We start from the raw sequence: 12840 nt of genomic DNA, 5'->3' as shown, positions 1-12840 counted from the left end.
TTTAACTATTACAGAATAATTCTACATTTCGTACCAAAAATGAAACATTCGAGAATAGCTGGGATATTTCTGAAAAATAAGTAATGAGAGGCACCCTGCCAGGCAAAGTTTTCAAACATGTTATACAGCTTTGGGAGATAAAGACTGTGACCCAAGAGGAAGAGTAAGTTGAGGGAAGAGATATTGAGTTCACTTTTGTGAGTGGCGAGGAGAGATCCATGATCTATCTGGTTTTAAATTTGTGCCTGAGAGCATCCAGGTGTTGGTATCTATATAGTAACATATGGCTTTTGAGTTCAAATGTTAGGGTCTGGTGATAAGGATGTGCAAGTCACAGTCGTGTAGGGAAGGAGGAGATGGCATCCCTTCAGGTGACTGCCATGCTGCTGTTGGGGACTGACTGCATGGTGGTACCACTTACCAAGATTGGCTCTTTACCAAGAAATATAATGATTGGCTTCATCTTCCACCACACTATCTGGTGGAATTATCCAGATTTTCTCCCCACCCCACCCCAAATAATCTGCTTTTTAATGAAAACAGAAAAATTTACCTTGTTGCTGAAGGAAATTGAAAAAGAAAATCTCCATAGTTTCACCATATGCACCCAATTACTGTTTCCTATCCTTTTTATTTTAGTCTGTGTGACATTGTGATTTATAATAAGAAATATGTATTTGGACTCTTCAGTGTCATTTCTGGTACAGAACTCCTAAAACCCTTGGGATTTCCTAAGTGATAAGAGGGATAAAGGTGTCTTTTGTTATTCGGAACTCAGCCCCTTTCAGTCACTCCTGGGTTTTGTTTTGTTTTTTTTCTCAGTTCCCTGACCAGGGATTGAATCCGGGCCCTCAGCTGTGAAAGCCCGGAATCCTAACCACTAGGCCACCAGGGAACTCCCATGGGTTTTGTTAAAGGAGGTAACTTTTGGAAAGCCCCTAAGGATGGGCTTTTTTTAAATTATCATTTATCATTCCTGTTTTCACAGATGAGGAAAATGAGGCCCAGTGAAGTGAATTGTCTGGACTAAATCCCTTCAGTCAGTTAAAGGAATCACTGGCTTCAGACTTCTGTCTGAGTAACTCTCAGGCTCAAGGTCTTTCCAGAAGTTCCCCCTGCCCCAAACCCGGAGCACAGCCATCATTCAGATATGTCTACTGCCCAGTCTTCTGCAGGCTTCTTCCTCTTAGGCCTCAGAGAGTATTTGGGGAGGGACCATTTGATGACTCTCACCATGGGGTCTGCTTATCTTCAGGTTTCCTGAGTGCCCTGTACACCTTTGGGTCTCACCACCTCGCTGGACAGCAGGGCTCTCCTTGGGGCCCACAGGACCTTGGACACGTCTACAGAAGGCCCTGTCAGCAACTGCAGCTGAGGGTGAGTTACTGTTTTTTTTAAATATTTATTTATTTATTTATTATTTGCCACGCCACAAGACATGCAGGAACTTAGTTCCCCGACCAGGGATCGAACCCTTGCCCCTTGCATTGGAAGTGTGGAGTCTTAACCACTGGAACCCCAGGGAAGTCCCAGAGGATGAGTTGAGAAATAGAGCTGTGAGAGCCTAGGAGACCAGGTAAAAGACCCTCTGGTCCAGGAGAGGGGAATTTGGGACAAAAATCCCCTTCTGAAGGAGTCACCTAGGGTCCAGACCTCTTGCCAGAGCAAAGATTCCTACATAACAGGAAATAGCATCATCCCTGAGCCAGAAGTTTAGCAAGACTCAAACTGTTGTCTCTCCTTCCAGGGAGCCTCCATGGCTACATGGTGGGAGAAGGGTTGGCCCTAAGATTCAGAGAGACAGACAGAAGTGAAGAGGGAGGCAGGGAAGGCCATGTTCTCTCATGTGATAGGCATGTTCTCTCAGGGGAAGGTGACATTGGTCCAGCCCAGTGCATTCTGCCATCTTGTAGTGTGGCATGTGGCCAACCCACTCCCTTATTTTTTCTGGCCCTGTCTGGACTCTTAGCTGCATAGCCACGGAGACCAGGCTGAGGCTGAGTAGCCAAGTCCAGGAAGGTGAGGGAGGGAGTGTACTCTCTTAGAGTCCAGGAAGGTGAGGGAGGGAGTGTAGTGGCCCAAAGCTGGATTAACTGCCCCAGGCCTTTCCTGCCAGCTCAATTCCTAATGGACAGTTCAGTTCTCTCAGAGAACCCTGTCCCCTTTTCGAACCCTCCTGCGACTTCCCTCATAATGAAAAAAGGCAGTGGGAAAATGAATGAAATATGTAAACAATGAAATGCATATGTGTTACAGTTACAGATTAGAGTAAGAAACATCTGCCACCCAAATCGAGCCACTAATAATATTTTATTGTATTTCATAACAAAAGTTTTTCTACATATATATTTCTTAAATAATGGGATTGTGGGTTTTTTTGTTTTTTAAAACTTGAGATGTAACTTACATAGAAAATAGCGTGTAGCTTTATGAAATTTTCCATATGTGCACCCTCATGTACCCACAGCCCAGATCATGATAGAGAATATTTCCAGCTCCTCAAAGGCTTCCCCACTTCTCCCAAGCAGTGCCTGCCCAAAGCCATCACTTAGGTCAGGGCTGCCTGTTTCTGAACTTCATATAAATGAAATTGAAACAAGTAGATCATACCTTGTTTTTTAACTGCTTTTTTGACTTACAGGTATAACTTGATTAATATATTATTTAAGCAAAGAAGTATCTGTATTTAACATTCAAGAAAATCACTTTTTATTTCTTCTGTAGAAGAGACAGGAATCTAAGTAGTTCATCTTAATACCATTGAGGCAAATTTGTTATATCTTGTGAACAGGATGTTCCTTAACAAAAGACATAAGGGAACTTTCTGGGTGATGGAAATGTTCCATATCCTGATTGTGTGGTGATTACATGGGTGAATAATTTGTCAAAACTTATCGAACTGTACAGTTAGAATGGGTTCATTTATTATGTGTAAATTATACCTCAGTAAAGAAAAAACATTTTTTTAAGACACAGTAAGCTCATTGCTCAGTCTCTTCCGCTGCTGATTCGATAGTTAAATGCCACTTTCACACTAACCATGCTTTATGACTTATGCTTTATGACCTGTACAGTATTTCAGTGCATTTAATGGATATTTATTGTCTACTAAGAGAAAAGTAAAACATTAACTCACTTAGCACTGTGTTGTTAGGAATTTTTCCATATGTGTACCCTCATGTACCCACCACCCAGATCATGATAGAGAATATTTCCTGCACTTCAGAATTATTCTCTTTTTCAAAAGATGATATGTAAGTAGGTTCATAAGAAAGAACTTCTGTAAAACAAAGCAAGGAAAATGTATTCATTTGGAAACAATTTTTTCCCTTAAAACTAGCGTCTTCTGCCAATCACTAAACTAATTGGAAGCTGTTCACTTTCCTTAAAAGGAGAAACTCATAATTTTATTCACATTCTTTCAGAGGTTCAGAAGGGCTTCTAGAATTTCCTCCTCTCAGAGAATCTTTATTTTTTCTTAGTAACAACTTGAACAGTTCTTCATCTACACTATTGGAATATATAAGTAAAGCAAACAACCATTTTTACCACCATTATTAAGATGTTGTATAAAATTCTTCCTAGCTTTTGAATAATTTAGTAGTTCTGGACCTTGGGTGACCTTGAGGCCTCAGTCTTCATCCTGAGGTAGTTTGACCCAATGAACCTTCTGTATTGTTAACATTTGGCATGCCTAGGCTATTTTACCAAGAAAGTTTACCTCCACTTGTCCAATTAGGACAAGTATTATCTCAGTTCGAGGATGATAATATTATAGGGATTTCACCTTCAGTGCTAAGCTCACCATGTGGGCAAGCTTAATATTTAGGGACACTGAAGTCCTGTTATACTTATGTGACATTTGGAATAAGTCATTTTTAAATTCTCAGGCTTACTTGACGCATAAAAGTATAAAATTAAATAAAGTCTGTTCTTCCAGCCGTGGCCATTTCTTCTCAGTCTCCTCTGGTTAATTTTCTTTGATCTCAGAATTGACCAACTGAAAGAATAGGGCAGTCACTGATTAGTGTTGGAGGGATTATTCATGATTATGTAAACAAACCTCAGGACAGTAATTTGCTAGACCTGTTTTTACAGGAGAGAAATCAGGATAGTCAAATGGTGTGAATGACACTATACTCAGGAAAAGCTCTTCTCTGTCTTGTAGGAGAATTATAGTCTCTTCTTTTTGCAAAGGAGAGATATTAGTTGCTCTGTTTTAAAGGTTGTCCTCCTAGACTGTTTCTCAGTGGGCAAAGCCTGGATCTGGGGGGAGTCAGCTGTGGGGCTGACAAAGTTGGAGTTGTCAGCCATCAGGGCCACAACTCAAGAATGCCAATCAGGAGACAAACTCTTGTAGCCCCACAGTGGTGGGATGGTTTTCCTGCCCTCAAAGGCGTGAATCAGTTCTGGTGGATGTTAAGACTTATTTTGTCTGAGCCTTGCCTTTTGCTTTTTGCCTTTCTTTTCCTTTTCTCTTTTTTACTGAGGTATAAAATACATAGAGCAAAATGTACAAATCATAAATATACGACTTGATGAATTTTAAAAATACATATACACACTCATGTAACCACCACTTAGATCAACATTTCCATCACCTTAGAGCTGGGGTTGGCAAACTCTAGCCCACTAGCCAAATATGGCCTGCCATCTGCGTTTGTAATTAGTTTTATTGGAATACAGCCACACTCATTCGTTTACATATTATTGTCTACAGCTGCTTTTGTGCTACAACAGCAGAATTGAGTAGTTGTGGAAAACTCCATATGACCCCCAAAGCCTAAAATATTTGCTCTCTGGTCCTTTAAATGAAAAGTTTGCTGACCTACCTTAGAAGGCTCCTTTCTGCCCCATCTCAGTGATTCATTCCCTTCCCCCATTCTGACTCTGTCTCCATATTATTAGTTTTACCCATTCTGGAACTTTCTAGAAATGGAATTATACAGTATATTCTCTCCTATGTTTGACTTCTTTCATTTGGCATAATGTCTGTGAGATTTATCCATGTTGTTGCATGGATGTCAGCAGTTCATTCCTTTTTATTATTGAATAGTATTTCATTGTATGGATGCATCACAATTTATCTCGTTCTCCTGGGCAGTTTCTAGTTTTGACTCACTATGATGAAAGCTGCTATGAACATTCTTACATTAATACAAGTCTTAGTTGAACAATATGCATGTATTTCTCTAGTATTTCTCTAGTATATATCCAGGAATGGAACTATGTTCAGCTTTAGTAGATATGGCCAAATGGTTTTCCAAAATGGTTGAACCAAATTACAGTCCCCTCAGTCATGTGTGAGGGCTCTTGTTGCTTCTGGATGTGGATTTTCAATTCCAGGCTGTAGATTATTGGCAAAGTATATTCAGACCTATTTATAAGGTCTGAAATAGACCCACCCACTATTGTGGGTGAAAAACTTAAACCATTCTTAATCAATGTTTGGTACAAATTTAGTTCCATATTTCCTAATATGGTGGATGTTTGTTCTCATCTGTTAAAGATTATTTTTTAGGGAATTCCCTGGGGTCCAGTGGTTAGGACTCAGCACTTTCACTGCAGTGACCCAGATTCAATCCCTGGTCAGAGAACTAAGGTCCGGCAAGCTGCGCAATGCGGCCGAAAAGAAAATATTTTTTAATGACAATATTTAATAAACTGCTGGATGAATAACAAGGTTTAGCCTTTCAGTAATTATTTGTACCATACTTTAACCATTAGTTTTATTAATGTTACACAGTTATTTTACTTTGCTTTGAGTTTTTTTTGTAATATTTTCATTACAGATATAGAAGCCTCTTTTCCAGAATATATTTGGGGCCAGTTATTTAAGTTTTAAGGATTTTGTTTTTTAATAACTTTCAGTTCTTACTTGGTAGCAACTTTTGTTTCCTGGTAAGTCTCTTCTGTGCATCCACATTCTGAATTGAATGGCCACATTTTTTTCTTCTACCCCAGTGATCTAAAGCATGGGTTTTTGTCCAAGATTTACAGGGAATTTGCAAGTTCTAAAACAAGACTGGTCCCTCACAGCTCTGTTCTCTTTCTCCATCCTCTTCCCCACCCCCCCACCCCCCATCTCTATCTTCACAGGCTGTAGATCTTTTTCCAAGAACAACAGAAAATGATCGAGTACCAGGTAAGTGTGACATTAACGAGCCTACTTTCAGGACTTCCTTGGTGGTCCAGTGGTTAAGACTCTGTGCTTCCAATGCAGGGGGTGCGGGTTCGATCCCTGGTCGGGGAACTAAGATCCCACATGCCGCACGGCACGACCAAAAAACAAACAAAATGAGCCTACTTTCCCTTCTTGGGGAAACTGTTCTAGAAAAAATTATATGCATTTCAACCACATATGCTTTGTCATAGGCTGGGTTCTCAGGAAAACAAACTTGGGGATGGAAATTTGCACACAGAAGGTTTACTAGGGAGGCTCTTGGAACACCTGTAAGTCAGTGAAGGAAGCAAGGTGGGCAGAGGGAGTTGTTGAACAGAGGCATCAGCTGATCTTATAGGATGCTCTGGAGCTGGGATGGTCCTCAGTGTTGTCCTGAATGGAGGCAAGGAGGCCTTTGTATTCTGAAATCAACCAGTCATTGGTTGTAGGCTGCCCCAGGGAGGGGACATAACTTTGGGTGGGGTCGCTCCCTTTGGCCAAGGGAAATTCTGTAAAGGTTTCACGCCGGCAACAGCCAGCCATCTCCTAGTAGCTGGGAGAAGTACCTCATTACTGCAGGGAGATTTGGGTGGAATACCACAGCCTCTCTATACACATAGACACAATGGCCAGATACTTATTATACACACTACTCTACCATTTTTTCCCAATTAAAATATCCTAGAGATTGTACCATATTAGTACTAAGAACCATGCTTTTTTTTTTTTTTTAAATAACGTACATAATGCTCCATCATATGCATGGAATACTTAACCCATCCCCCATATTATGGACATTGCGGTAGTTTCCAAATTTGATATTTTAAGCAATGATGCAAGGAACATTCTTTGTTGGAACACAGATGTACAAGGGGAGAGTCCAGTGAGAGTCAACTGTGGACTTCCTGGTAGCCCAGCAAAAAGGCAAACACAGCCCATGACTTGCATTGGCCATAAGGAAGAAGCGTATTGTTATTTCCAAGAGAAAACTAGCTTTTGAGGGCACTTCTTTTTTAAGAGGTGTCTTAGACATTGATGTTCCTGTGGGTTTGAACCTTCTCTGGGGCTTCTGGGGGTGGTTTCATCCACTCTTAGGTTGATGCTGGTGCACCTGCAAGTGACTCCCACATCCATACCTAAGCTGAGGCCTCCTCTGAGAGCTTCAGACCCCTTTGCCCAACATCTGCACCTGGCTGCCCCAGAGCACTTCAGATTTAATGTGTACAAAGTTGAGCTCTTGATTTCTGTCTTCTCTTCCCTGTTTCTCATCTCAGGAGATAGTACCATCCCACCAGGCAAGCCAAGACCCTGAGATTTACCCTTGACTTCTCCCCATCTTCCACCTCTCACACTCAGTCACCAAGTCTTGCTGATTTTACAGCCTCAGTGTTTCTTCCATCTCTCTCCTCTTCATCCCTTTGTTTGGTGAAAATGGCATGGCGTTTTAGGTGCAGGATTACGTCTTTTCTGCTTTGCTCTATTCTATTCCCTCCCACTCTGTTTCATCCTATCCTATCCCACTCCACCCCATCCCATTCCAGTTAGCTCTTTTTGGGAAATACTGCCCAGAACCTGTCACTGAGCCAAGTCCTGTGCTCTGTGATGAAGCCTGACTGCTGCTCACCCACTACCACAGTACGTTGTTCTGGCATCAGAGAGGGAGTCTAGTTGGTACCTCCTTTGTGTGGGTCTTAGGGTCTCACATGCCAGCTTCCATGGCCTCCACCCTGGTTTTGGTCCTGCCTTCAGATCCATCTGCCTGGGCCACTACTCAAGTGCTACTGTTGCAGGAAAAAGAGTGGGGTGTGAGAGGGTGGTCACATCCCAGGTCTCAGGTGAGTCCCTGGGACGGCCGCCAAGTGTGGGTTCTTGGCTTCGCGCAGGAAAGAATTCAAGAGCAAGCCACAGTAAAGTGAAAGAAGGTTTATTCAGGGAGATACACACTCCACAGACAGAGTGTGGGCCATCTCAGAAGGCGAGAAGGGCCAGGGTATGTATGGGGGTTGTCAGTTTTTATAGGGGTGGGTAATCTCATAGGCTAATAAGTGGGAGGATTATTCCAACTATTTTGGGGAAGGGGCAGAGATTACCAGGAATTGGGCCACCACCCACTTTTTGGCCTTGTATGGTCCACCTTGGAACTGTTATGGCACCTATGGGTGTGTCATTTAGCTTGCTGATGTATTACAATAAGCGTATACTGAGGTATACTGAGGCTCAAGGTCTAGTGGAAGTCAGTCGTCCACCATCTTGGACCTAGTTGGTTCTAACCAGTTTATGTCGTGTCCTCAATGGCTGTCATTCTTTTAAAGGTTGTGCCCTGCCCCCTTCCTGTCTCACCACCATAGGACCTAGCATTCTTCAAGGAGACCTACAGCCTCCTGAGAGTGGAGAGTGGCTGCTCTCAGCCCTTTCACCTCTGTGGGGCCCTATCAATGCTTCTTCCCTCTGGCCACTCCCAGAGGTAGTGGGCCAGTGCCACTGGCACTGTGCAGTGCACTAGGGCTCTCCACCCCACTGACACCCAGGCACAGGTCCTGGGTGCACCCCCCCACCTTTTTATCTGTCCTTTAGAATTGTTTTCCCTTTCTTAACAGATTTTTAAATATTGATTTACAATCTTTTTCTACTTAAAATAGGTACTGTTATATTGTGCTGTCATATGCCAGGCACAGTTTATAAAGGCTTTATACATGTTAACTCATTTAAACCTCATAATATAATAACTAAGAGACACACACTATTATTATCTCCATTTAACAGATGAGAAAACTGAGGCACAGAGAGGTTAAAGAGCTTTCCCAGGGTCGCTCATTTAGTGGCTGAGCCTGTATTTGAACTCGAGCAGTCCTGCCCCAAAGTTCATACTTTTAACTGATCTGCTCCATTGCCTCTCGCATCTATCAGTGACTGTAGAGCAGTGGACAGCAGTCCACAAAACCACCCTCACTTCTGACAGCAACTGTAAGTTTGGAGGTTCCCAAGACCACCCTCGGGTTTGATAATTCGCTAGGAAGACTCACAGAATGTTATATTCACAGTTAGGGTTCATTACAGCAGACGTATACAGATTAAAATCAGCCGAGAAAAGAGACACTTGGGGCAGAGTCCAGGAGAGTTCCACACACAGGACTTCCATGTGTCCTCTCCCAGTGAGTGTGGACAGTGTGAAATTCTCTTAGCAACCATGTGTGACACTACAGAGTATTACCAACCAGGGAAGCTCACCTAAGCCTTGGTGTCCAGAGTTTTCTTTGGGGGTTGGTCAAGTAGACATGACTGACTGCTGACTTCAGTTTCCAGCCCCTCTGGAGGTTGAGCTGATTGATGTCTGTGAGCCAAAGCTTCCCCCAGAAATCATGTTGTTAGACTATCTGGTGTGGCCCAAGGTCCCCAGGTAAACAGACACTCTTACCTAGGAGGATGTTACAGGGGCTTAGAGATTAACTTCTAGGAACTGAGGGCAAAGGTCAGACCTCTCCTTGGGCAAGGTTAAATTCTCTGCTATACAGTCACTTGAAGATAATATCTTAGGTACTAAAGAAAAAACTGTTTCCTCTACTCACAGGAGTAGAAGAAGTTTTTTCCCCACACCAAACAATTCTCCAATTCTATGCAGACCCTACAGGTTAGGGGGTCAGTCTTACAAGACTGCCCCCCACTTCAGATGCCTATTGGATATCCCAGGTGGTTACCTGAACTTCTGAGTAGCCAGCTATAAGTTGGGGGTTCCCATGACCCCCCTCCTCAGTTTTGATAATTTGCTATAACTCACAGAACTCAGGGAAACACTTTACTTACTATTACAGGTTTATTATAAAGAATATTATAGAGGATACAAATGAACAACCAGATAAAGAGGTATGTAGGGCAAGGTACAGAGGGGTCCTGAACACAGGAGCTTCTGTCCCCATGGAGTTTGGGGTGCACACCCCCTGGCTGAGTTCACGAACCTGGAAGCTCTCCCGGGTTTTTATGGAGATTCCATTATTTAGGCATAATTGATTAAATTATTGGCCTTTGGTGATTAGCTCAATCTCAAATCCCTCTCCCCTCCCCAGAGATTGGGGGGTATATGGCTATAGGTTCCAACCATCTAATACCTGGTTGGTTCCTCTGGCAACCAGCCCCCATCCTCAAAGAGTTACATCATTAGTATAAACTCTGAGATAATTGACACGGGCTTGTTACTACTAATAAAAGACACTCCTATCATTACTTCTGTCGCTCTGGAAGTTACAAAGGTTTAAGAAGCTCTGTGCCAGGAATCAGGCAAGAAGATCAAATATATATATATTTCTTTTTTTTTTTTAATTTATTTATTATTTTTGGCTGAGTTGGGTCTTCATTGCTGTGCACGGGCCTTTCTCTAGTTGCGGCAAGCGAGGGCTACTCTTCATTGCAGTGCGTGGACTACTCTTCGTTGCGGTGCGTGGACTTCTCATTGCGGTGGCTTCTCTTGTGGAGCACGGGCTCTAGAGTGCGGGGGCTTCAGTAGATGCGGCACGTAGGCTCAGTAGTTGTGGCTCATGGGCTCTAGAGCATAGGTGCAGTAGTTGTGGCGCACGGGCTTAGTTGCTCCGCGGCATGTGGAATCTTCCCGGACCAGGGCTCAAACCTGTGTCCCCTGCATTGGCAGGCAGATTCTTAACTACTGCGTCACCAGGGAAGCCCTATATTTCTTAATATATCACAATATCACAGATGCCTTCTTAGGTTAGTACCTGTGGGTCTTTCAGCAGCTATCTGGTTCCGGGGCACTGGGCTCTTTGGAGAATTTGTTCTCTGTGCCCTAAACCAGAGGACTGACTGCCCGGACAGTGTAATCTGAGGCTTGCCAGGCTGTGGAGCCTCCTTTCCAAACTTCCTCCTCTGGGTCTCCAGCTGGACTCTTCTGCCATTGGCCTCTTGTGTTTTAGTGTCCCTTGGGCCTCTGGCCTGAGTACTCTGCTCATCCTGTCTCCTTGCTGAGAGAGACCACACTGTGTGACAACTTTAGCTACCACTTCTGTGCTGATGGTTCACACAGCTTTAGCTCCGTTCCTGTTCTTGCTCCTGACATGACTCATGTCCATCCTGCTGCCTGCCGAGTGTCTCCCCCTTTGTGTCCCCCAACACACCACGTCCTCTTTGCTTTTGCAGTTTTTCTCAGCTGCAATTGAGATTGGTGACCAGTGTCACCCAGATGCGTTTGAGATACCACAAAGGTAAGGGTGTTACCCTTACACCTTCTTCACACCCCATGACCAGTTAAGGTACAGGTTCTGCTCTTCTTTATATTGGTTCTTCTCTGTCTCACTGTTTCCATCCTACTTGTGAGCATCATCTTCCACCTAGGTTAGTACAGAGTCTTTCCTTTCTTCTCCCTCCAGGTCACCCACCACATTTCTCTTTCCATCCATTCACTTTCAAACTATCTGTGAGTTCTGTATCTCTTGTAGGCAGTATTACTTTTTTTCTCCAGTCTAACAATCTCTTGGCTTTTTGGAGTGTTTAATCATGTATTAAATAACCTTATAATTTAATATAGTTTAATATAATTATTGGTAGGATTGGATCTATATCTTTTTAGCATTTAGTTTTCTATTTGTCCCATCTGCTTTTGCTTTGTTTCTTTTCTCTTGTGTGTGTGTTTTCGTGCGGATTAACTGAATATTTTTTAGAATTTTATTTACTTCAATACACCTCTTTGCACTGAGTTTAGTGATTACTCTAGAAAACAATGTACATCCTTAACTTTTCACAGTCTGCTTAGAGTTACCATTGTACAGCTTGACACAGAATGCAAGAAACTCACCACATGCCTTCTAGAATGTGCTTTCTACACACCCCACTCCCTTGATAGATTTCTCATTGTCTTAAAGTCCATCATTTCATCACTCACAGGCCTCTGTACTCTCTCCTGTAACTGAGTGACTTGCCATCCTTAAAATCACTGTTTGGCCCCCGTGCCTTTGTTCATGCTGCTCCCTCTGCAAGGAAGGCAGTATTTCCACCTCTGCAGAGAAGATTCAGCTGCACATATCCCTTAGCTCTGAAGCCTAACTAGACCCTGATAATTTTAGTGGACCATTCACTTCTCTGCATGCCATAGCCCAGATGTCCTGCTATCACAGCTCTTACCCTTTCACCCTGAGGGCCTTACATATTGCTCTCCCTGCCAGGCTGTGAGCTCCTTGAGGTCAGGTGCCACCCATGACTGTGTCCCCAGCAACCAGGACTGGGTCAGACACAGTCTTCAGTCAATATGTGTTGACCCAAATATAAATGACAGTGGCTTCCAATCCCATCATATATAGTCCAAAGCCAGGAATATAAAAAGCATCCTAGATAAATGATCATAATAAGCTCTGACCTATGAACATTATAAAAAATCAGAACCATCCACCTCTGCCTACACTTTCCCCACATGACTCAATGTCATTTCATCTTCAGCAGAGACCTGTGTCATTCAAGGATGTGGTAGTGGGCTTCACTCAAGAGGAGTGGCACAGGCTGAATCCTGCTCAGAGGGCCCTATACCGGGATGTGATGCTGGAGACCTACAGCAACCTCGTCTCAGTGGGTAAGAACAGCTCTGCCACACAATCTAGATTGTGCTTGAATGACCACCTTTCCTTTTTCAGTTGCTAAAAGTAACTGAAGTACCTAGAACCTCTGAAGTACCAAATACTTTC

The 12840-nt window shown here is 43.1% G+C and overlaps 1 protein-coding gene across 4 annotated transcripts in view; it reads left to right on the top strand.

Annotated features, from left to right (window-relative positions):
• ZNF793 (zinc finger protein 793) overlaps nucleotides 1-12840 on the top strand; it is a 35824-nt gene that overhangs the window by 15643 nt on the left and 7341 nt on the right. The window contains exons 3-5 of one of the 4 annotated variants that reach the window (XM_007166794.2): nucleotides 1256-1377; nucleotides 6100-6145; nucleotides 12602-12728. In XM_007166794.2, the coding sequence (XP_007166856.2) occupies nucleotides 6131-6145; nucleotides 12602-12728 (142 nt within the window). In that variant the 5' untranslated portion in view covers nucleotides 1256-1377; nucleotides 6100-6130. Of the gene's footprint in view, nucleotides 1-1255; nucleotides 1378-6099; nucleotides 6146-12598; nucleotides 12729-12840 lie in introns of all 4 variants that reach the window. The other 3 variants (XM_007166793.2, XM_007166796.2, XM_007166795.2) reach the window with 3 other exon arrangements.

The sequence above is a fragment of the Balaenoptera acutorostrata genome, chromosome 19, assembly GCF_949987535.1.
Source record: "Balaenoptera acutorostrata chromosome 19, mBalAcu1.1, whole genome shotgun sequence".
In the NCBI taxonomy this organism is placed as follows: Eukaryota; Metazoa; Chordata; class Mammalia; order Artiodactyla; family Balaenopteridae; genus Balaenoptera; species Balaenoptera acutorostrata.
The sequence above is the reverse complement of the archived record's forward strand: the minus strand, read 5'-3'. Positions and strand labels throughout refer to the sequence as shown.